Source organism: Alosa sapidissima, chromosome 16, assembly GCF_018492685.1.
Source record: "Alosa sapidissima isolate fAloSap1 chromosome 16, fAloSap1.pri, whole genome shotgun sequence".
In the NCBI taxonomy this organism is placed as follows: Eukaryota; Metazoa; Chordata; class Actinopteri; order Clupeiformes; family Clupeidae; genus Alosa; species Alosa sapidissima.
Genome location: NC_055972.1, coordinates 8,897,256 through 8,922,231, shown reverse-complemented (window position 1 = coordinate 8,922,231; position 24,976 = coordinate 8,897,256). Strand labels below are relative to the sequence as shown.

The 24,976-nt window shown below is 44.5% G+C and overlaps 1 protein-coding gene across 18 annotated transcripts in view; it reads right to left on the bottom strand.

Moving 5' to 3' along the window:
* kcnma1a (potassium large conductance calcium-activated channel, subfamily M, alpha member 1a) overlaps positions 1–24,976 on the bottom strand; it is a 139,447-nt gene that overhangs the window by 7,602 nt on the left and 106,869 nt on the right. For 6 of the 18 annotated variants that reach the window (XM_042065388.1, XM_042065387.1, XM_042065390.1 and 3 more), the window contains 12 exons: positions 21,715–21,747; positions 21,132–21,212; positions 19,102–19,383; positions 16,626–16,719; positions 10,583–10,706; positions 9,481–9,705; positions 8,500–8,692; positions 5,962–6,075; positions 4,994–5,077; positions 3,337–3,467; positions 804–998; positions 212–330 (listed from right to left, as the gene is read on the bottom strand). In XM_042065388.1, coding sequence (XP_041921322.1) covers positions 212–330; positions 804–998; positions 3,337–3,467; positions 4,994–5,077; positions 5,962–6,075; positions 8,500–8,692; positions 9,481–9,705; positions 10,583–10,706; positions 16,626–16,719; positions 19,102–19,383; positions 21,132–21,212; positions 21,715–21,747 — 1,675 coding nt within the window. The remainder of the gene's footprint in view (positions 1–211; positions 331–803; positions 999–3,336; positions 3,468–4,993; positions 5,078–5,961; positions 6,076–8,499; positions 8,693–9,480; positions 9,706–10,582; positions 10,707–16,625; positions 16,720–19,101; positions 19,384–21,131; positions 21,213–21,714; positions 21,748–24,976) is intronic. The other 12 variants (XM_042065399.1, XM_042065403.1, XM_042065405.1 and 9 more) reach the window with 5 other exon arrangements.

Genomic DNA, 24,976 nt, shown 5'->3' with positions numbered 1-24,976 from the left:
GTACTTATTTAGAGGATAATAATATTTTAGGGTCTTAGTGGTCATTTAGTTAAGGTACCAAGGGACCTGGCATTTCTCTGGCCAGCTTTTGATTTGTTTTAGAAGTCATGAGGTCAATAGCCCACCACAGGGGACAGACTATCAGCATTGTAAAGACCCCACTGGGAGTAGTGATATAAAAACGAAAGAAAAATAGTCTTGATGAGCTCACCGTTTGGTGCATGCGCTCGGTGAACTTAAATGTGCATCTCGTAGTCTGTAGATTCCGAAACATAGCATGTTGTATGTTTTTAACGCTTTGCAAAACAAGTCCCCATAGCATCCGCCGTCCTGAAAGCAAGAGATAAGAAGACCTGGTTGTATAAACAGTATTTCAGTCAAGAAGGCTAACAATTTTAGAGAGCAAAATAATGTGATCTATTTAAGACTGAATAAGAGCAGACATAATGACATCACAGGAATGGATCTCCCATGCAATGATATAATGAGCATGACAACTGGTATCCTTTATTTTCATCTTCATGTGCTTTCATGTAGCCTAGTGACACTGCCTAAACATACTCATCGACTAGCAGGCAAACATTGTGGCGATAACACCCTAAACACTGTAAACAAATAAAACGACAAATTGAGCCTTTAGAGACAGACATTATTATGCAGGCCTCTGCGCAGATAACAAGCCCTTTTTGTTGTATGCCTTCTTATTCAGTTCAGATTATTATGTGGCAGAGGCCAGTGGTGTGAAAGGTGTACTGCCCGGGGACGTGACAGAACCTGTCGGCTCCTCTTAAACATCCACTTACCCCCAAGTCTGCGAAGGGCCCGTCATAGAGGGCCAGCTGCGCGACCCGACACCTGTCGCGGTTGGCCAGCGTCTGTGGCGTGCTGTAGCCGCCTCTCAGTGCGTTCTCCTCAGCCAGCAGTGCCTCCAGCTCTGGCGTAGCTCCTCCAGTCACCAGGGTCCGAATAAGCGTCAGGATGTTGTCGTTGAAGTACGTCTGGCGAGAGAAGGGGTGGTGCATCCATAAGTACCGGTACTAAATGATGCCAGTAACAAGCCAAGATGGGAGATTAAAGGAATCCCTTGTTTGTGTAATGCATGTGCAACATATGTACTTTTACGCATCAAATAGAACAAAATTCAGAATACTTTGCATCAATTCAACATCATTTACTTCTATATTGGTGGCACTGATTGAGTGGTGTGCAGCAAGGCTCGATACTAGGTCCAATGTTAATAAAATTAACTAGTGCATCTGAGAACCACTGAAGATAAGGTTAAATTATTTATGATACATACAAATGGTAAAGATGACTATGATTATGGCTAGTTGTCTCTAAATTTGAAAATTAAATGTAAAAAAATAATTCCATTATGATGACATACTCTGACAGGAGTAGAGATAATAGTTACTTTCACAGTAATCACAAACATTACTCCATTTAACTGCTGCATATTTCCTTTTTGGATTTTATTGAATGCCTTTAATTGCCACTGTGTAACCTGACTTGCGTGAAAACAATATATACCTGATTGTCAGAAATTTAAGCTGAACCCTGAAGTTTCAACAAGTACTCTGAAATATGATCATGAGGCCTTAAGATATACTTTTCACATCCAAGAAAAAAAGGGCTCTTTATGTCACTACAAAATCCTGTGTTGAGGAAGTACATAGTACACTACCGGTCAAACATTTTGGGTCATTTGGGCTCCATTGTAGAATTTACAGAACAGATATTTTTACATTGCCCCTTATCAGAAACCATTCATCCAATGTTCCAAAGGTACATTCTGTTTATTAATCTGATATCATTTTAAAAGGCTAACTGAGAAAACATTGGAGAACCCTTTTGCAATTATGTAAGCACATAATGTAATCTGAAAACTGCTGCCCTGATTAAAAACCAATGTAAATAATCTCAGCTGGTATTCTGTCTTGGAGTGGAATGGAAATTTCTAAGTGACCCCAAACTTTTGACCGGTAGTGTTTGAATTGTTTCATTACTATTTTGCATTACTTGTCTCTTTTGTTAATGATGTAACTAGAAATGTATACAGTATAAACGTAATTATATAATTGCATGATTTCACACAATAACCTAGTATTACTGTCAATACTAGCAAATAACACTAACATTATTTTGTTATGGAAAACGGCCATGATAGTTTCATTAAATATGTCATATGTTATAAAACATGTTGTTTAAGCTTGTCATGAAATACAACCCAAACAATTAAGTGACATATCTGTGCAGCCACCACCAAAGCGTTTAGCCCCCTGACTCCTTCCTTATGCTTTTAGTCCCCTAACTCCTTCCTTATGCTTTTATATCTCAGCTCTAGGGTATCCTTTTGTCTGCATATGTTTACGTGCTCTGGGCTTAAAATGGTCTGTGCCTATTGAAACAATGTAGTGTTTATGAAGCGCTATTCTTTTCAGCCATACATCAGATAGTGTTCTTTTCTGTGGTGTAGCGAGGGTCTGTCTGGGTGTCACTGTGAGGCTGAGTGCGGGAACATCTCTTTGGGCCTCTGACAGCTACATTGAACAGGATGATGGATGAGAGCTGTCTATTAGGCGGCTTCACCTCTGTCCAGAGCGAAACGCACTTGAAGGCTGCTTTGTTCTAACTTCACTCAAACTGAGGGCTCCTGGAATTAAGCCATCATATGGGTGAGGGGGATAACAGAGTGGTCAGAGAGAGAGAATGAAAGCAAAGAAGGGAGAGAGTAAGAGAGAGAGAGAGAGAGAGAGAGAGAGAGAGAACTCCTTCTTTCTTTGCTTTAACAGAAGATGACATTGTTTCGAGATTAAAGCTTTTGGACCTAATGGCTCACCTGAGCATGTCATGTGTGTCGTTTGGAAGTCTGGGTGTTTTACCTTGTTAAGAGATCTAATAAGCCTTTTGAAAGTTATATGAGAATCCATGGCAACAACGTTCCTTTTGATGTCAGTGCGGATGACAGTGTTGTCTGATCAATGTGGCATTTCATTTACTAACTTCAGCCTACCAGTAATGCTTGGATTCTACGCCTGAGTGCATGATATCATTTCTTTACATTTTACAGATTGTATAAGGCATATTAGAGTTGCCCCAACCCGTGGTATAGAAAAGGTGTGTAAAAAGAGGGTAATAATGAAAGCAGGGCAGTAGTCACACGGTCCCCACGGGACTCTTATTCCTCTCTCTGTTTCTCACGGCAACCTCATGATCATGAAAATACATGAAGCATTCGGTCTGACAACAGAACCGACTGCACTCCATATTAATTGAGAAGACAACACCATATTACAAACAGCTATGCCCTGTCCCAGATATCCCTATAACACTCACTGCACTCATAAGGGAGTCCAGTACGCTGACGGCAAATGCTGTCCCACAAGCGAAGGGCTGAGTCAGGTACAGCTCGGTGTCCGGGTCATCGTCATCATCTTGGTCGAGGAACTGAACGTTGGAGTCGTTGACTGGAGCACATGGAGGAACATACAGTCAGAGCTCATGTAGAGAGAACACACAGCCCTCTAGCTGACACTCCCAGCGAGAGACTCTCTCCACAGGCACTTCCTGTCTTTCTGTACATTAGATGAGACTTTCGGCCACACATCCTTTGAGCATAAAACTATCACAGGAGATAACAATCATTTAGACACTTAGGCAGTCCATAAGGCTCAAGTCTCTCGCTGGGGTGTTTACACGGGCATTAGATGGGGGAGAAAATGGTCTGGGGACATACACACACACAGAAATGAAACTTAGCAAATTATAAAACGAATAAAAGTGTTGCAATTATTATCTGCAGACTCAGATAAAAAAGAATGAAAAGAAAATAGAACACATGCATAGCATGCCCTTTTACTACTTCAGTCCTGAATGTCTGTTTGACATAAAAACTTAAGTATATACTGTACACACAAGCATATGCACCTGTATATATGCGCATATACAGAATGTACACAGTGTAAAAAAAAAAAACGTATTCAATACAGTTCTGTACACACTGGATTTTATACTGTAAGAACGTACAGTTTCTAACAAAAGTGCTTTAAATTAGCACAGAAAAAGGAGATATTTACAGTATGCTTTTTGGCATACTTCCCACCTCAGTATGAAACAGAAAACATTTTCTGATATAAAAAAGAAGAAAGAAATCCATTATTATGTCTCAAAAGGACAAAGGAGAAGGTAATATGGACACAAATACAAGCATTAATGACCACTGTAAGCCAAAAACAAGAGAAATACCCTTAAGGAGAGATTTTACTAGCAAAACTGTTTGTCTTCCATTGCAAAGGTTATCTCCTCTTGTTCTAGTGGACAGTGCTTAGAGAGAGCCCTGAAACCCATAGTCTATCTGAACAGCACTTCACACACAACAGCACACAGCACACAACACACAACACACACACACACACACACACACACACACACACACACACACACACACACACACACACACAGTCTTTGTGTCAAGTCTTTGTTTCAGCCCCCTCTCAAAAGATGTATGCTTCCGAGATTAGGGCTAGCCGAGTGAGGGAAAAAAAAAAAAAATAAACAGCTTAAAGGAAAGTTTGATCTTGAGGGTCTTTTTTTTTCGAATTTGATTTCTTCCCAGACTTCCTGTGAGCGGTGGAAAAAGAAATGTCAGTCATACAGACAACAGGCTGATGAAAAAGAGGCCGGGCCAGAGAATGTGAACTGTGGGGAGATGCTATGGAAACAGCCACAAGGACAGACTATAGCGTGATCAAAGGCCTAGCGATGCTCTGAGAAAAGAGGAGGGAAAAAAAATCATTAAAAAAAAGAAGGCCAAAAACAAGACAGTCAATTTCAACCAGAACCGAGAATAAAAAAATAAAAAAATGTGTTCAAAGTGATGCCATGGGAACAGGCCTCTACTGCAGCCAGATAAATCAAGACGAGCTGATGAAGAAGAAAGAGGGCGAGAAAACATCACTGTGGCGAAAAAAAGGAGGACAAAGGCACAGCTTACCCAGTTCAGTTATCATTTGTATGTTGGTTCCACTGTTTTTTTCCTGACTGAATGAAACCAAAGGCTGCAGTTTGCCAGGCTTAGCTAATGGCGATAAAACAGTGCGAGAAGGGGAGGGGGAGATCACTGTCACTGAAACAGGCTCAAAGAGAAAGCACATGTGAGAGAGCACCATGTCAACGCAAGGATTGTAAATCTGAAGGTACAGTATCTCCTTCCTGAGCGCTCGGCCATATGGCAGAGCTGGAGTGAGGCCGGTGCCAGCTCTGACAGCAGCGGACGCCTTCTTCTCCATCACACTTGATAGGGATTTCACAGAATTGGCCCCGAGTCGCAAACCGCCACAAAAAAACTCCTCGGGACAGATCTCAACCTGTATATTGAGAATCACCTCTTTAAAAAGCGTTTCCTTCGCCTTGCCAGTGCTGGCTCTGCCGGAGTCTGACTGACTAAACCTGCCACGGGCCGACAGCATCAAAGACAAAGAGACTACGAGGTGAGGGCCCAGAGTGCTTCGGTCCCGGCCTGGCCAGTAATGCCTGATAGTGCACCCATCTCTCTGGCCACGTCGGCAGATGCTCTTCCAGTCCACTGCCTCCTAAATGGGGGAGTGGGGACTAAGAGTGGCCGGTCTCTGGTGTTTTTAGTGCCCTCTGAGATCTAAAACTTTCATGAGTCCGAGTGCCATTGGGAATACATAGCCATTGTTATTAATAAATGGACCCATTCTGACATTTTTCCCCTCGTCTGTCTGCCAGGAGTGTCTTACTATAAAACATAGTGCTAATGCCAACCAGGCAAAAGACATATATTTTTTTATTTTTAGAAATGGACCCTATAGTCATGAGCAACATATACCAAAACTAAACAATTTTTACGTAGAGTATTAACTGATTTTTTGACTTGGTTATAACTGGGGACTTTTGCAGCAGTGAATTTAAAAGCCGTGTTTTCTGAGCATGTCTTACCTAGTTCTGTTATGATCGGGATGTTGGCTCCAGTTGTGACGGACGCTTGCCGAACTAAGCCATGTACTGGACTGTTGTCTGGGGATGACCTGTCCATTCCAGGAGGCGTGAAACCTATGAATAAAACACAGGAGAAACGGTCAATTACCATCCCATTTTGATGTGTGTATATGCATAACCATGAAAGATATGTCCACACACTGTCATTTATAACCATCATTTTGTAATAGCTATTTTTCACTGTCAAGAAGAATATGTTTTTGATGTGAAAATAGGATCTTCTGTCATGAAAGGAAGGGCTATAATGGCTCTGACACCAGTCTAAAACCTGCAGCACAGATCCTCCCCTTTTAGGGGTCAGCTGAGACATATTTAGCATTTTGCTGCCTTCCATCAACCCTGTGGGTATAAATTTTATATGTTGTTCATTTTGTTACCATAAAATTGGCGAAGTGGATCCTGAAAACCTTTTATCGGAAATAGTGCGATTCTGCACCATGAAATACAAGTGCTGGTGACAGGTCGTATGAATTCACATGAGTTGACATTTTTGCATTTCCTCAAGCTGACAAGTAAACACCTTAAATCAGTAATGCTATATGCATAATGCATTGCTTGTGTTTTGACATCCATCACTTAGTGCTGACTAAAGAAAAAATGCCAGCGTATAGTTTCTCAGTGACAAACATAATGCCAGGAATATATTCGGGTCACAAAGTTTTTAAAAGGATTGCAAATTCCATACATGGGGGGTGGGGTATGCCATTTTCCTGCCAAGACATTGAAGAGACCTGGGCAGAAAATGCTAGAATAGCTCGGTGGAACAGAGGCAAACGACACGCACGGCTCACTTCCTCCCAAAATCACAATGTGAACGGAGTCACCCCAACGCGGGTTGCTCCAATGATTAAAACTTGTGATGGTAAAGAGGGTGACAATTGCAGGCAGCCACAGGCTTAGCGCCCTGACGGTACATGTATCATTTTGTTAATGTCCATAAAATATGACATTTATTTCTCCAGAGGGTGACAGAGAGTTGTGAAGTGCCCCGCTCCAATGTCTCAGTTTTACTACATCACAGTGAAGAGGAGCCGCGGCTCGGCCCCGCTGCTGAGCAAATGCAAACACCAGAGGCAGCATTCGGAGATGAGCCCGGCTCCACAGAGGGAACACGCTGCACACTCTGTCCGTGTTGAAGCTCAGGCAGAGTCTCGGGAGACACACGAGCGCTCTACTGAACGCCAACCAGGGCTTACGAGGAGCCACTGCAAATGTCTGCATAACCAGGAATACAACTGCTAACTAATAGAACCAAAAAATGGGCTTTGGTCGGTACATGAACTTGAATTACTATCAGGTAGCCATTTGAAAATATATTGTTATTATTATTATTGTTGTTACTATTATTATTATTATTATTATTATTATTATTATTATTATTATTATTATTATTATTACTACTACTACTACTGATAATAATAATAATAATAATAATAATAATAATAATTTTATTCTGAAAATACACAAACTGGACTATTACTTTGTTTGTAGGTGAGATGCTGTATTAACTACTGTAAACACACATGAAGAAAGTTTAGTGTTGTGGCGTGTGGTGCCCTTCTCAAAGCCCTGAGGCACTCCATAGCTTAGCACTTGTCTGTGCTGTAGTCGTGTGATCCTTTCCCCTGGCGATGAGCTCTTTATTTATTCATTTGCACCTTCATTTTCAAATTGTGACAAAGAAAGAGACAAGGGAGGCAGCCCAAAATAAGATCCTATATATAGATGGACTTGAGCTCAATGCACAACTTCTGCTCTTGCATACATTACGCTTTTCAACACAATTGGTTAGCTGTCAGAAGTGTGTGTACTGCATAAATGGCAATATTTAATTCCAGCTTTCAGGCACTTGTCTTCTTCACAAGCTGTCATTTAAAACTTTGAGCGCATCTGTGTTGAGAAGGCGCTCTGCAGTAATCACAGGCATCTGAGATGCTGAGGGGGGAGATGAGGAGGGACATGTGATTGGCGTGATGAAGGCCGGCTGATTGAAGGAGCTGCTGATGTGCTGTGTCTGGTAATGATGATAAATCCTGATGGGTGCGGGACGGCTTGTGTATTTATCTGAGCGCATAAACAATCTGTTGGGCTCAATCAGGCTGAGAGGGCTCTGGCACAGCACACGCTAATGGAGTGGAACAATGGAGCAGGACGTGCCGCTGGACCGTCCGCTGTTTTGGGATGTCACGCAGCATTGTATTACATGGTCAGTACACTAATGTCCATTTTTTTTTAAGTAAACACACATTCAAATTTAGGTGAATAAATTGCTGAAAATGTGTCTTGAATAACCGACTCACAATTAGAAGGTAACACAGGTAGGTCACGTTTGTTTGCAAACACCCAGAATTTGACTTAACAAGCTTTCAATGCATGGATTTGTTTTTCAAATAAGAAAGCAGACAGTGAGGGTTATTGCACCTGCCAGCCCCTGTCGCCTGTAGGCAGCACACTGTGGCATCATAGGCTTGTCCTTACCTTGGGAATTAGCCTGTAACACCCCAATACTGTCATCGAACTGCATAGATTTGATGTTGAGTGACGCCAAAATGCATTCCTTGTCCTGCAGTGAGGCGTCGTCAATATTGTTCTGATTGGCTGACAGGATAACGCACATGTCGCAGAGGTTGATGTTGACGGCCCTTAAATCAGCTCGACTTAATGGCGTACCCTTTGGCGGTCAAGGAAAAAAAAAGAGAAGGAGAGAGAGAGAGAAAGATGGGGGGGGGGGGGAGAGAGAGAGAAAAACAAATTAAAGCCTGAACAGCAGGGGCTCTGGGAAATTAGTTAACAAGTATACTTTTTTTCAAGGCGGTGACATTCAACTGATCTAACTATGCACTGGGGAGAGGGGAGATGTGCGCTAATCTAAAGGGTAGCTGGCGCTGACGGCAGCGTTTTGACTAGGCCTTTTTAATGCGCACTCGAGCCAGCACTAACAAGCACTAGGGCAGGCCACTGTGACAGCAGCAGTGAATAGAGAGCCCCACGCCCATTAGAGCTCCAGTGAATGAGAGACCTCAGAGTGAAGTCCACACAAAGCCCACACTCTCAGGGACACTAGCGCTCCAGATTCTTACAGCTCACATTTGCCTTTGAGTTTCAAAGACGTGTGTTCCAGTAATATTTCAAGTGCTGTCTAATGTTTCTGAGCCCAGTGAAGTCACCTAGCAGTAACTACAATTGTGGTGAACTAAGGCAGTGCAATTTATATAGTCATTTAGTCATTCAAAAACAAAGGGCATTTTATTCAACAGCCTCAGCCTTATTCCCTTGAGGTCTAGTGGCAAGTCTACAATATCTTTAAAGCAGCATAAAGGCAAATAAGCAGACCAACATCAAACATTACACTTCACAAACTACAACTAATATAGTATGGGAAATGATGACATATATTCTGTTGCATACAGTCACAATACAAATCTCAAAATAGTATGGTCCTGGCCATAGGGTACTCACAGGCAGTATGGAAACCTTGGGAAAGTTGTGCAAGGTTTCCCACTCCCTTCTCAGATAGTCCAACGAGCCAACAAACACAATCGGTTTTAGTTCGTGATAATGAAAGTTGCTCGCTCTTAAAGGCATCACCAAGTTTCGCAGCCCCACTAAAGCGGACGTGACATCTCCAAATATACAGACCACTACATGTCCGCTCAGAACCGTCATCGATGCCTCGCTCCGGGTCTGTGGAGAGAACCCACAAAAGAGGACAGTCAGTGACATGAGACGGTCTGAAGAAAGACTACCAGAGGCAACCATCTGTAGGGGTATGAGATTAAAACATTAAAGACACACACACACACACACACACACAGAGACATCTTAACAAAACAGAGATAGGCAGGAGGAAGCAACCTGATATTTAGCCCAATTACTACTTGAAATATGAAACTTGATTACGAATCATCACTTGATATTTGCAAACTTCAAAAACAGTTAATTTCTTATGAGAAGAAAAGTGAAGGAATCCAAATATCAGATTCACGGGTCGCACTTCATATTTCAACATAGCCTCTGGTTATAAAGCACCCTTTAGCTTGCCGAATTAAGACTGGAAACTCACCTTTGTTCAACAGAGAGGCAGAGAGAAAAATTCAAATATAGCATTAGCATGTAGCATTACAAACATTGCAGGGCAACCTTGCTCTGGAATGTAATGTGTGTATCTTTCATCACCAGAGACACTGCTTATGTTGTACAAGTTATCTCTCTGACATGTCTACAGTGCTTGACAGAATGGGGGTCGCCTGTTTTAACTGGCGAACAAGCACAAATAGCTGACCCCATTTGAAACATGATAAACTGTCTTGTGTCTTCATTCGTTGCATATCTGAGGTACAGTTGGGAAGTGAGGGTGGGGGAGACACGGTGGTAAGTACATGAGAGCTGAGGCGGAGGGGGCAGGAGAAACTGAGCCTGGCGTCATGTGAGTTGATAAGGCTGCTGGGTCTGGCTGGCCCGTGTGTGAGCGCCAGCTTTGGCTGGGTGGTGATGCCTATCTGCCCTGAACACAGTGTCAGCTCACATGGGCCTGTGCGCCCGGGGCCCATCTAATACCCACCAGGATGACCTTCTCAATGTCTTTAGATGGGCACCAGTGAAACATCCCCGTGGAGTCGTATCTCTTCACGTTAACGTCCATGTTCTCGATCTGTTCGTTCCCTGGAACGAGGAGCGGGTCGTGCCTATCCAGAGCACAAAGGGGATGGAGCAGTGGGGTGGAGGGGAAGGGGCAGAGAGAGGGAGAAAAGAAAAGCCTGTGAGTTTATGCCATGACTGATGCTTCTAGTCTGCGATTGTCAAAGCGTTTGACCTCAATTTGCAAACAATGTTGCACTTGCTTGTGAAAGGCGACACACGCATGGAGAGACAGAGTGGATAACACCTCAAGATTGCTAAATTTCCGAAGAAAAGGAGGGGGGGGGGGGGGAGAAAAGCAAACTTCAACACATCTTGTGTTTTCCCTCCTGTGCCATCACATCACTCTAATAACACTCATGCCGTGGGAGAGGAGAGAGGAGAGAGGAGAGAGAGAGGAGGGAGAGAGGAGAGAGAGGAGAGAGAGGAGAGAGAGGAGAGAGAGAGGAGAGAGAGGTCCGTGTCCTCGCCCATATCATCAGTCCCCATCACACCGGCTCTGGGCTAAAGGGCTTCCATCAAACCCTCTCAGCTGCCACCACTGCAGAGTCATCAAAGTGGAGACACTGGCTGACAAGCACTGAAGTGTGCATATGAGAGCATTGGTGTGTGTGTGTGTGTGTGTGTGTGTGTGTGTGTGTGTGTGTGTGTGTGTTTAGGGGGGCGAGGAAGGGTGGAAATGGAGTGGCAGTGGCATAGCAACTGAGTGGCACGGGAGCAGGAGGGGACAATTACCAGGGCTTTTACCCCGCGCTGCTCCTGACGTGAGTCTTTGCCACAGTAAAAAGGCTTTAACAGGCCCACACTTTAAATATTTCAGGCGTTTGCCCAATCACATTTTGCTTTCCCAACTGAAGGACATTAATGTTTCAGCAGAGTGTCACCAGCCAGTGGGGCTAATCCATACGGGCAGCGCAGGCAGGCCGGTCTGATCCGCCACCGCGCTGACCATGAAAAGGGGCTGCTGCTGCTGATGCCGCTTGGCTAACGCTGCCGCCGCTGCTGTGCTAGCAGTCATTCCAGGAGACATGATCTCTGAGCTCCGGTGAAAACCCTCGTCAGGACGCGGCGGCTAAGCCTCAGCCTGGGCAGGCTGCCGTGCGCTCCGTCCTCCCACGGATCCGAGACGAGGCAGGGTGGGGAGAGGAGGCTCTGCGGGGTGTCTAATGGAACAGCGCGCTATAACAAGCGCTCGGATATACGGTGCAGGTCACGCATGGAGGGTGGCGGGAATGAGTTGTGTAACTTCACATCGCAACACTGGGCGTATCATCTTTTAATAATGTGATTAGTGTTCTCTGTTGGAAATAATCTGACATGTAAGAAAACCTGACAGTGAAGCCAAAGAAATACAAAAAACAAAAGCACCAACAACTCCACTTATAATGATAATACTAATACTAATACTAATAGTACTACTACTACTACTACTACTACTACTACTACTACTAGTATTACTACTACTATAATAATAACAATGATCATAATAATTCTATTTTAAGACTACTTCCAGTATCTGTAGTTGTTCACTTCCTGAGACAACTCTGCAGCATTTTGTTTGTTTTATATGTACTGTACTGTAAGATGAAAACAGCACACCTCTGAGGCTATAGGGTCTCTGAGCAGGTCAGAAAGGCAGCCTTTGAGCGCAATAGCCTGAGGCTGAACTACAAAGTGCCTGCGCTGTGACGTGGCTGCAGGGAAACATCCCTTTTCCTTTTCATGTCCGATGCCTCGCTAACCTGCCATGATCCAGAGGCTACTGTCCATATCACCCCCTGCCTCAGATCAACGCATACATCTCCACAAAATAACTTACAAGTTTCCTATTTGTTTCGTAAGAAAAGTCGAACACATGGGTTTGGCCAAAATGTGTGTGTTGTATGTGAGATGTATGCGTTGAATTTACAGTAGGCAGGGGTGATATGGAGTAGCTTTTAGATGCTTCCACAAAATTGCAAAAGAAAATAAAAAAATTACACAAAACATACACAGCACCCTCATTCACTCTAAACAGAGAGGAGTATTTACTAAATTACCCAACCAGAATTTACAACTGTAATTAATGTCTCATTTATGTTTTCACAGAATTGTGCATATGTTAATTTTATGCATACAAAATAAAACAATGGATATAAAAATGTAATGCTTGTCATGCCATGTTTTATTACACACTATGATTAATATTACATTAAATTAGCTTTTTCAATTGCCCTGCTTTCCCAAATAATTATGACTCTAATGAATGATGGAACTTAGAATAATGTTTATCTGAGTAGAGTTGAAGACCGCGAGAATGTAATTTACACTGGCAATAATGACTTTATTTTGTGAAGCATACATGGCACAAATATAATTTAAAAATAAAACACTAACATTAATTTAGTCAATGACAAACCAAGATCATTAAAACACTCACAAAAAATGTCCTTTACATAAATAATGTAAGAAATAAATGAAAAAGGGATTGTTGTTGAAATGTTTTTCCTCTTCAGCATGCCTATGAAAAGACTAGCAGGCTCAGGCTCAGACTCTCTCTCTCTCTCTCTCCTGTCATTATGCATCATGCTTGCATTTGATAGCAGAAATACCACATCCAAAAAGTGTCAATTAGTGTGCTCTGTATGCGCAGCTGAAATCAGGCCTGCGCAGGTGCTAATAACAGTGAGAGCGTTTAGTGCTTTTACACCCCGGCTGAATATTTCATTATCTGCCGCATGTTCCACCACTCACTCAGTAGACCCCTGTCACTTCCATCTCCCATCTCCCGGCGTGACTGCCGCTGCGCCCCTCTGCCAGGATAGCTATCTTTCACAGACTGTCATCCGGCACTGCCAGTCAGCCCAGCCCAGCCCAGCCCGGCCCTGCCGCGGCGGGGGTAGTGCACATGACATGCCGGGCCTCCGCCGAGTGTGTGCATGTCGCCAGCAAATGCATTGTGACTCCCCGCAATTAGATGCGTCTCGTGACCCATCAAAGGAGTGGCTGCGAATGGTGTTAATTTGGCAGCGAGGAGGGGAAGCACGGCAGAGGTGCTGGTCGGGCACTCGTTAGCTCAATGACACGTTTGATTGGCGATTGGGAGATGGCTTTATATATGTGACAGACAGTAGTTCTGACACCTATTTACTGCACTGTGTTTACACTATTTAGCTTTTCAGCTTGTTTTCTTAACCAAACTAAAGAACTACATGACTAAAACTAAATGACACTGCTTTCCTGCAATAATATAAAATTGTATAATACTGTATACAACATCAAATTAGAAGAAAGAATATATATATATATATATATATATATATATATATATATATATATATATATATATATATATATATATATATATATATATATCTATCTATCTATCTATCTATCTATCTATATATATATATATATATATATATATATATATATATATATATATATATATATATATATATATATATATATATATATGACACAAAAGGTCTATTTAAACTGGACTCCAAATAAATATTTCTTTATTCTCCTCTGTGGCAGGATGTCCCACAATGTGTACAGAGTAGAGAAATGATCAGTAATTGCTTTGGCCTACATATTCATCCAGAGCGGCTGGAGAGGTTGCTAAAATGAGAGCAGAAATGCACCCTTTAAGTTGGGCTGGCTGTTCTTCAAACAGTGCTTAGCTCTTCCACTGTATCAGTGTGTCGTCGTGAGCTGTGGATGTGCTCGCTCCCCCAATCCCTCTTCAGCAGGCAATGAAAGCAGCCCTCTTGCTTTGAAAATTTCCCCCATCATGCAAACTGACAAAGGCATGCTTTTCAAAAACCCACAGCCAATCTGTTGATCATTATTTATTTACAAAGGCCTGGAGGCACCGAGTCCTGTAGAAACCATACTTGATATGGTATACTCTTGCTGTCTCCCCCACCCCCTTCTTCCTTGCTTGTAGAATAAAGTATCCCTAAGGCTACCTCAAACAATCACTTCTCATTGCACATAAAATGCACCTTGTAAAGCGCAAGTATTTAATATATGGGATAATATATTGACAGGGAGGGCAACAGTGTTGAAGTCTGCGGGTCTGTGTCTGGTAATTTGATGTTGTGCTGAGGGCGATGACTTGAAAAAGCCTACACCTAGCACTGAGGACCTGTCATCCCAGTACCCAAGAGCCAGCAGAATACAGAAGCACCCTAAAGCAGAGAAAACTTTGACACCGCTTTGAAGCGTTTCAAAACAGTGTAAATAACTCCCAAGAATTATTATCACTCGCAGATCAAAGACAAGATGCATACATTACACGGCAAACGGAGACCTTCTAACTCGGCACAAAAAAAATGTTTTGTGCTTTAAGTTGAGAAATGAAAAACTAAACACCCTTCTAAAACAACCACATTGCTGGAAGTGTGCCCGTTTTTTCCCCTGCTCTCTCAAAACAGTTTTCTCCTCATAACCAAGGGCATTTTGAGCAGTCCTCTCTTGCAAACTAGACAGAAGGGTATGAACCGCAGCTCCGCCAGCGCCGGGCAAGACTGGCGCGAGGGGCGAGGAGGAGAGGAGATTTAATTGGCTGTTTTGGGGAGAGTTTTGGGGCACTGGGTATGATCAGTGGGCATCCGAGGGGATGTGTTTACAGCTGCCTCAGCTCCACACCCGTGGGGGGAGCAGGGCTACTGGACTTCTATAGACCCTAATCGAGCCTTGGAGTTTTTTTTTCCCCTTACAGCAAACACAGCAGTCAGTACTCTCTAAAACGGTTTCTTCAGTTTCCAACAAAGAGAATACAAAATTGAAAGATATACTACTTTGATTATGTTGACTTGGACATTTTCTTTTTTGCAAGGTCTGAATTAGCACACTCTAAAACAGTTCTTTCAGTTTTTCAACACAGAGAATACAAAACTGAAAGATATACTACTTTTACAATGTTGTCTTGGACACTATTTTTCCGAGTTCTGAATTAGTTTGAGGAGTTGAAGTAACTGTCAGACTACAGCGCTACATGTCCCACTAATTTAAAATCAACCAGCTCTCTTCCCAGCTTGCATCACATCAATACACTGCACACTTGGTGAATAACATCAATTATTTCAAGTATCTCGGGTAACTCATCCTCCAAAGTACAAGTGTCTTGAAATGAGCAGGAAGGAACTCTGTGAGGAGTGTCTGTGCCGTGGTGATGTCGAGCGCTTCACTTTACGCTCGCCCGTCTTCCATAGCCCACTCCTGCTCTGCATTTTTTAAAAGTGCCATTCCGTCTCTCCTGACAACACGGACGGAACGTGAGCCCTTTTATCAGTCAAAATCAATTAACGGCATTGTAATTCCACGGGACAAGATAAAAGGAAGGTAATATTCGAATTCATTTTTGATTGTGATGATCCGTCTCACATATGGCCTTAAGTAGCGGGAGCACTCCACGCAGGGGCTCCAACAGTAGATGAATGGCCCAGGGCAAAGTAACCACCCGGCGTCTCTGATTGGCTGAGGCTGTCATTAGTGCCACCGCTGTTTAAGAAGTACATGTGGACGGGACTGGGGGTGCTGAGGGTGGGGGGGTGCTGAGGGTGGGGGGGGGGCTTGTGGGGTTGGGGGAGTTGGCGGGGTGGTGGTGGTGGTGGTGATGATGGGGGGGTGGTGTGGTGTGGGGGGGTGGGGTGACAGCTGAGACTTTAAAGCGCAAGTATTTTTCAAACAGCTTTTCATAGCCTCTTTCATGACAGAAATATTTCAGCTCTATCATTAACGGCTGACAGGCTGACAGCCTAAACGCCGCAGCCTTAAAGGGCTCTTCTCCTCACTCTCACTTTCTCTCTCTCCATCACTCCCCCCCTCATCTCTTCTCCACCCCGACCATCCCATCATCATACCCTTGTCTCTCTCTCTCTCTCTTTCTCACTCTCACACACACATATACACTTTCTCTCTCACTCTTACCTCCTTTTGAGGGCTGGAGGGAGCGTCTAAAAAAATCAATGTCTTACCTCATCATTTTGGGCGAGCAGCTGGGTGAATTTCGCATGCCTCCATTGCGCTGCTTCTTTTTGGGCGACAGCGTTGACGGGTGCTCATCTTCGACTGCAAACACATGCAAAGAGTGTCAGCTTACGGACAGCTGGGATTGTAATGTGTGCAGGAGATGACATATTAAAGAACACAAAAGCCAACACTCAATCAATCATTGCAACAAAAAAAAAAAAACTTAAATAAAAAACCAAATAAAAACTTAGAGGACCTCCAAATATAGAAAGAGAACACTGTTAGTAGGGACACTGAGACTTTTGAAGAGGACAGATAACCCCACACAAAGGACAGTTGTTAAGTGCAGACAGAAGAACCCCAGCATTTGAACTTGAAACTTTTTTTTTGCTTTGTTTGCATTTCACTGCTTGACTCAAAACTCCGTCCATCCCGGTTAATTCAATGTGAGGGGCCTATCAGAGCCCATGTCACTGTACCCCTGCTTTCAGGTATCTTAGAGAGTCATCTACAAAAGGCAGGCTGTCATTACCATTGGGAGATGGGCTGCTGCCACGAGAGACAAAAAGACCATGAGGGTAATCATTCACTGGATGCTCTCAACAAGAGGCCCTGGAGCGAGCGCCATCTTTCAGCCCTGCTCTAGCGGCTGAGTGTGGGCTTATCTAAAAGTCTATCTGTGGGCCATAAGCACTCTTAGCCCCGCGAGCAGGCAGGGTGAGAGGGGTGGGGGTGTGGAGCGCGGGGGGGGGGGGGTGGGCAAAAGAACACTCCAGAAGGGCGATGACTGAGGCGGAGCTGAATATCCCGGACAACTGTGCCAGTACACACGGCAGACACAAGTGGTGCGGCTGAAGGTTAATATCCACTCCTGCAGTCTCTGGGGAAGCTCCGGCTTGGCCACTAACAATGCACTACTCTTGTGGAGAGCCAAACCACACTACAGCTCCAAAAGGATCGAATAAGTTATTTGTCTAACAGAATATTTTTTTCCATTAGTTGATTTTTCAAAAAAGTAATCAAATGAACCATTACTTTTTCCCCTAAATTCATAATAACTATAATTAGAATAGAAATATATATCTATATATCTATCTATCTATCTATCTCTCTCTCTCTATATATATATATATATATAAGAAAAAAATTTTTTTTCTTATATGTGTGTGTATATATATATATATATATATATATATATATATATACACATACACACACATATAAGAAAAAAATATTTTCTAATAACTTTTCTAATAACTAGAACTACTACTGTGTCTTAAAGGGGTACAAGGACTTGCAGAGATCAATGAGCCAGGACCCTCCTCAAAGCTTGCACACATCCAGGACCCCCCACACACTGAGCAGAGTTAAACACAGAGCAGAGCAGAGCAGGAAGGGCCAGGAGGCCCACTGACACCCCCGTTAGTGCTGTACGTTAGAGCTCACCACCACCACGGCACACACACAAATATTAGTGCAAACCCATGTGTGCTGCAAGTGGGCTACGCACCATCAAGCCAGGCCTGTTTTAAACGGGTGCCTAATTGCACCAATACAGCGACTTAAGAACGGCATGCTCTGAAAATGCCATTCTGTGACATTTCCTGCACTGTGGCGCAGACATTCCGAGGCGAGTAATCAACTCCAAAATATCATGACAAAAATGCGATCCTCCCCCGGTAGCCCTTTTGTGCTGGTGACGTTCCTCCTGCTCAGGCTGCAACCCAGACCATCTCCTGGCCCGGCCGCCTCCAGACGAGGTTAGTGTGATTTATGCACGGCAGCAGTGCCCTTCAGGGAGACTATCAACAATAAAATAAGTTCCCCTGCAGCCTGCGGGAACTTCGGCGAGTCTTTGATTGTTAGAAATGACATTACAGCACTTTTTACAGCCCCAATCAAAGTGGGATCAGTCAAGCAAATTGCTGGCGCTCTTCCATGCCACGGGGCAGTGACCAAGCTCTTTTGTGCCAGTGGTCAAAACTGTTTCTGCAGGACATTGATTTCCACTGTCGCCGCGCACAGTGGAACCTCTCCCTGGGTAAGGACAAGGAAGTGTAACATTGACTACTGCTGTTCAATGGATCGGTAACAACACGCTAGTGTTGCAGGAGCTGCTAAGCTGACGGCCTGCACTGAGGAGGGGAGCTGGAGCATGTGTCTGGTTCTGCATGGCCATGCCACTTACTCACAGACACACATCTTAGGGCTCGGCCAGATGGGGGGGGGTGTTAGCATCGAGCATGTTATGGCCACTCCATGCAGGTGCGTGAGTGTTTGGGAGGAGAGTGTTGAGGGATGGGCCCATGTGTCTGGCGGAGGGGAGTGTGTGTGTGTGTGTATGTGTGTGTGTGTGTGTGCGCGTGTGCGTGTGTGTGTGGGGGGGGGAGGGGAGTGTGTGTGTGTGTGTGTGTGTGTGTGTGTGTGTGTCGTGTGTGTGCGTGTGCGTGTTTGAGAGAGTGTGTGTGGGGGGTAACCTACAAGGCCCGTGATTGCGAATGGAGGCCATGCCGGGGTGGTGGCGGTATTTCCCAGGTAGACTGCGGGCGCGGTTGAGGCCAGCTAGGCTGAGGCGCTGCTTGGCACTCTGAAATCCCGGCAGGAGGCTCCCTTTACGGTTATTAACGAGGGGCACGGCGGTGGCGCCGGGGGCCGAGCTGGACTCCGTACGGAGTGGGCCTTTAGGAAGCGCGTTGGCTACGGCCGTGCAGTTGGCCAGTTTAACCGAGCGGTTTGGAACGGTGGGTCTAACTTCATCCTTTACTGTCAAACAATGGAGAACGAGAACAATGAGAATAGTGGCAACTTTTTTTACAGTACACTGAAGTGCGCTTTTCACACAGTCCAACACTGCAAGAGCTGCCCTTAGTAGGATTTAAGAATGAGTCAAAGAAATGAATTAATTTGAAGGTTATTGTAAAGATTACATCTGTAAACATGCCATGACCTTATAGTAATAGTGACACAAGTTACAGTATTAATATTTAACCATAGACTGAATAAGAATGAAAAGAATAAATATTTAAGCATGAAAATAAAAGTTAATGTGATGTTCACTGTCACTATCAGGCCACTTAGTTCCCCTTCACTTGTGGGATAAGGATTTGAGAGTCACGTAGTTGTGCCATAAAAGCTGCCATCGCTTTTTTAAATAATTGACGATGACACCTTGGTTTTATTAAACACCACTTAACCACTTGGCATACACTTTAAGTGAATTGTTCAATACGACATTTGGTTTTGCGGTCCCTAATAAACATGAATTAATTAAAAGCAGTCTTTTTTATCCTCCCCTTTTCCAACTACATAATAGAACAAAGGCTGTATGCAGGAGTGCTGGAGACAGTCAGAGGATATCAACTAAATCTATCTGGACAGCATTACATGGCAGCAGCTTCTTTGCTGGCCCTTTTTTGTTAACTCTGAGAGCTAGTCGTATTAACCAGCCCCCCGTCCTTCCTCCCCCACGACATGGGATAAATTGTAATCGCAGATGCAGGGTTTATAAAAACAGAGTCTGGGAATATCAAGAGAGATATCAGCTTCTGAAGAGGACAAAGAAATCTATCCTCCCTGAGCACACATCCTTATTTGAACTGCAACCAAATCCCCTCAGAGTAAATATCAAATGGCAATATAACATTTCTGACAACCTAAAGCTAGCCGAAGAGTCCAGGCTCACTTTTAAAGACACCTGAAGTCTCCCTCGGCCTGATGGGTAATCGTGCGCGAGCGTGCCGAGTCCCACCAGTACCCCTGAGATTCCTGCCCTAATGGCATCTGCATGAGAGGCGGAGGCTTCACCAATATCTGGTCTAAGTGGAAAAACAGCTTCCGCCCGCTTGCCCAAACTAGCTCTGAGCGATAAATAGACGGTTATTTCGGCCGTCAGCTGCCGCATAGATTTAAAGGCCGCCACCGATAACTCCTGGATTCATCTGGCCCTTGTCAAACACGCGCAGCTTTACAGTGAGGACATGCGCCATGGCAGTTTCACTGTGGATTTACAATGATCCAGACGGCAACTGTCCCTTCCTGAAATGCAAATCCTGTGACGAGCCCAGCTTTTGCAACTCTTATCAAGCCCTGTTGAAAATTTAAAAATGCAAAGGACAACACCCAGAATTAAACGTATTCTTCATAGAAAATCTATTTTGAGATACATTTATTTTACTAAACCTTACAATTGTATCTTACTCCTAAATATATGTCCTAACCCATATATTATCATTATAATTATTATTGTAATTATTAATAATATTATTATTAATATTATTATTATTTTTTATCATTATTATTATTATTATAACCCCAGACACCAGATAAATACTTCTTCACCATGCAAAGAATTCAAGCACATACGCATTTGTTAAACGCTTCTATCAACACAAGATAAAACAATTAGGGACATTTAGCATAAATGCATATATGAAACTTAAACTTACATAAAAGCATGTAGGACAGTATAGGAGATTACACTCTAGAGCTCTATTGCACATGGAAAGATTTACCTAAATTGATATCTGTTTTGAACCGAACACCGCCCTCTTTTTGACTTCCTGCTTTCTCTGGAGTTGTAGCGCCATCTGCTGCTAGAGGCAGCACAACACAAACACAATTGTCCTTTCTGAAAAGCTCAACAAATGTACTTCTTATTCACTTCATGGCATTGGAGTCCCTTAAATCAACTCTTACAAAGACAGTTTACACTTGAGGAAGCATCTGGCTTTCATATAGTACAATCATACCAGTGCATGACCTTTACTGCACAGAGATTCAGGCTTTAGGAGGAGAATGTCTGAGATTAACTTGGCTCTGGAATAGTGCTGAAACACACTATCATCAGGCCTCTTTACTAATACCCATCATTTACCCAGAGCTAGCTATGATGGCAGAACTGTGGTATTAGCGAGGACACACACACACACACACACACACACACACACCAAACGCTCTCACACACACACACACACACACACACACACACACACACACACACACACACATGCTCACACAGGTTACACAAGGAAGCCCGTAATGTTACTGCATGAGCAGGGCTGAAGCACAGTGTGGAAAACAGAGGAACAAACTTACTTGATCTGACATATCCATTATATTTATATTTGGCTGAGGAGAGTGCAAAGACAAATGAGAGGTTACGGCGGGCAGGAAAAAAAGGGGGGAGGAAGAAAGAGAGAGAAATGATGAGAGACAACTGGACAACGCCACACAGCACAACACATACGCAAAACAGATGGAAACAGAAACACAATCAACTGCAGATAAAGGCACATGATGGCTGATGGTTGTTGAAAGGATGATTGCAAATGCATATGACAACACTAGAAGCAAATATAATGAGTTTGAGGATGGAGAGAGGGAGAGAGGGAGAGGGAAAAAGCAGAGAGAGAAAGAGAGGGAGGGCTGAGCGGAGGATGGAAAGGCAAGCTGGAATCATGAAGATATGACTGTAAATTGGGATGCAAATCAAGTGGCCTGTTCAGTGTTTCCACAGCGAGGAGGGATAATTGCAAAATGGGATTTTTTGCTGTTGTTGTTGAAACATTTGTTTACTCCATTTTGTGTTTTTTTGACTTCAACGACAGTTATTATTTAATGTCTTTTAGTCACATCGGAGAAACAGTAGTGGGCCATCTATGCATAAGCATATCAATTACACATGATTGGGCTGTGTATGAAGCACAAAGCTCATTTAGCAGTGAATGCCACATCAACTGAGACGAACCCATTGATGTATGCTAATGGACCAAAGCATATGGAATATCACAATATTTGTAATGGAAGTGTTCCTAAAGTGAGCATCATGAAATGATTCAGAACGCAATATTCATTTCCAATTATATGTTAAGGCACGAGTGGTCTTTCATCTTATTGCTTAACCAAACAGGCTTTACATGTATCTGCATTTCTATCCATATTTAAAGCACTAGCATGCGCCTCCTCGTGTTACATGCACGGCCATCTACAGCCTAAGGCCTGACTGAGGTTCAGAGTTCAGCTTGGTCAGAAGCCAAGGGTGTTTAGGCATGTCTGGAGTGTTCGGATGGGGACGCGCTGATCTCGGGGGGAGAGGGAGAGAAGCCCGCGGAGCCCAGTCAGGAGGGGGGTGGCTATGGATCCCGGAACCTCCCGCCTCTCTTCCTGTCCGCTCCTTCCTGGTGAGCGGAAAGGTCACGTCGTGCGCCCGGGGGGGGGCGGGCCTGACAGGGCGGCTCAGGCGGGCGGCCGTGGCCGGCGCTGGCATGTGTCGGGTGCAATCTGCCAGCGCGGGCCGGAGCGGGGCGCACTAGCTGGCTAGCATCTGTCCCGGCGTGTGGCGGAGGGGGTGGGGGGTGGGCGAGCGCGAGCTGCCTGGTGGAAAGGACCTGTCAGGCCGAGTTTAGTGACGGCAGCCGCAGCACTGCAGAAATGAAAATGCAAACATAATTTCCGTGTCACCCTGCATAACGCTCCCTGGCGCTGATGTCACCCCGTAAGACGGCCACTGCTCTGGCCAGACCCCGCTGGCCCCGCCTCCCGACCTGCCTCCGTCCTCCCAGAACCCCCTGCAGCTATGGGAGGAGCTGAGAGGGGAGGAATGACCTCTTTCCACCACGACCATCCACCTTGTCTCACACCACAATAACAACAACAGCAACAGCACTCAGGGGCTATTTGTGAAGGCCCCTGTCACTGCCAGAGGGAGAGCCGTCTTCCAAATAGCAGCCTTTCAATGATCCTGCAGTCCCTTCAATTGTAGTCCCCAGTGTTGTGTGGGGAATGAGGCGCTTTGTGGAGGAAGCTACTGCGCATTAGAGAAAGACAACTGCAGCAGAAACTGCTGGCACGTCTCCTGAGTGCGCTTGCTGGGGCACAACAAAAGGCCTCCTTAATATTCTGTTGTATTACTGGGTCCTAATGACTGAGGAGAGAGCTGCAGCGCATCCTGCTCCTGGTCAAACACTCTTTGGGGGCTTTGGCACAGGCGGGTGGGGGGGGGGGGGGGGGGGGGGGGGTGACGGGCAGTCTGCCTCGTGCATTCACACACCTCATTTTCATACCAATAATTCTCTGTCTGACTGCGGTGAGGAACCATTACATTCCAGGGGGCTGAAGCCGGCACAGAATGAGAATCCAAACGTGCCCGAGCGCCAGAGCAAGGAGTGTGTGTGTGTGTGTGTGTGTAGGGGTGGGAGGAAGGGGGGGGGGGGGGGGGGGGGGGGTTACCACTTGTCAGAAGACAGACTACCTTTACTGCCACGTGTTTAAAGCATTCCTCAGAATTACAGCATCCCAGGGACTAGTATTTATTTCAGCAATAACGGAGCTCACATTATGTGGAGGCATAACTCTGGAGCACTGCGCCCTGGTTAGTAAATGTATCTGGTGATATATTCTGTAGGAACCAAGGGTTTACTGTGCTCATCTCACCTCGCACTGAAGACCTTCATTTGCCCTAACCCATAAACACACAGCAAACAACTCCACTGTGTGGAAGGATATGACAAACGGCTATTAACTTATCAGCCAATGACTGAATTAATACACTCATCCTTCGGTGCATGCTCTTTTCATAAAAAAGCGCCACAGATAAATATTTAAAGAAAAGTCTTCATTACAAATTCCATTATTCACAGAGGGTAACATCACTCAGATGGGGATACTACATTAAGGTCATAAAGAGACTGTGCTGGCCCTGAAACACAACCAATAGAGGAAGGAGTGGAGAAATGGATGGCTGACTCCACAACTCCATAACCGTCTGCTCTGAACTCACTTTCTTCAGGAAAAAACAGCAGCAGGGGGGCAAAGACAGCAAAAGACTTTTTGAAATATGACTGGGGACCATGAGAATACTGGGATCCGTAACAACATAATGGGCAGTAATTGGTATCAAGGGACGCCAGTGCCGGCTGAAAATGGATGCAAAGCCGTGCTCATCATGGCGTGTTTGACCATAATCCAGGCTGATCTGGCGAGCCATCCGGAGAATGTTCTGTAGGAAATGTGATCGCTCGCACCGACCCAATCTGACCGTGATAGCCACAGCCTGGCTCCTGCCGCCTCTAATTGACAGACACTTTAGTTTTTCACATCTGCTCAAAGTTAATGAGAGGGCCTATCTGAGCACTGTCCTCGGCAGCACTAACTGCTTCAGTCATTTGACCTCTCCAACAGCCCAAATCACAGTGATCTCAATCGAGCGCCTGCCAAGGGATCTCCCTTTAACTTTCCGATTGAGCTAGACAGACCCACAGTGGTATACAAGGCATTAAATAAAGGACATTGACCCCCCCCCCCCCCACACACACACACACACACACACACCCTCCCTCTGATTGCGAGCTAACAGAAA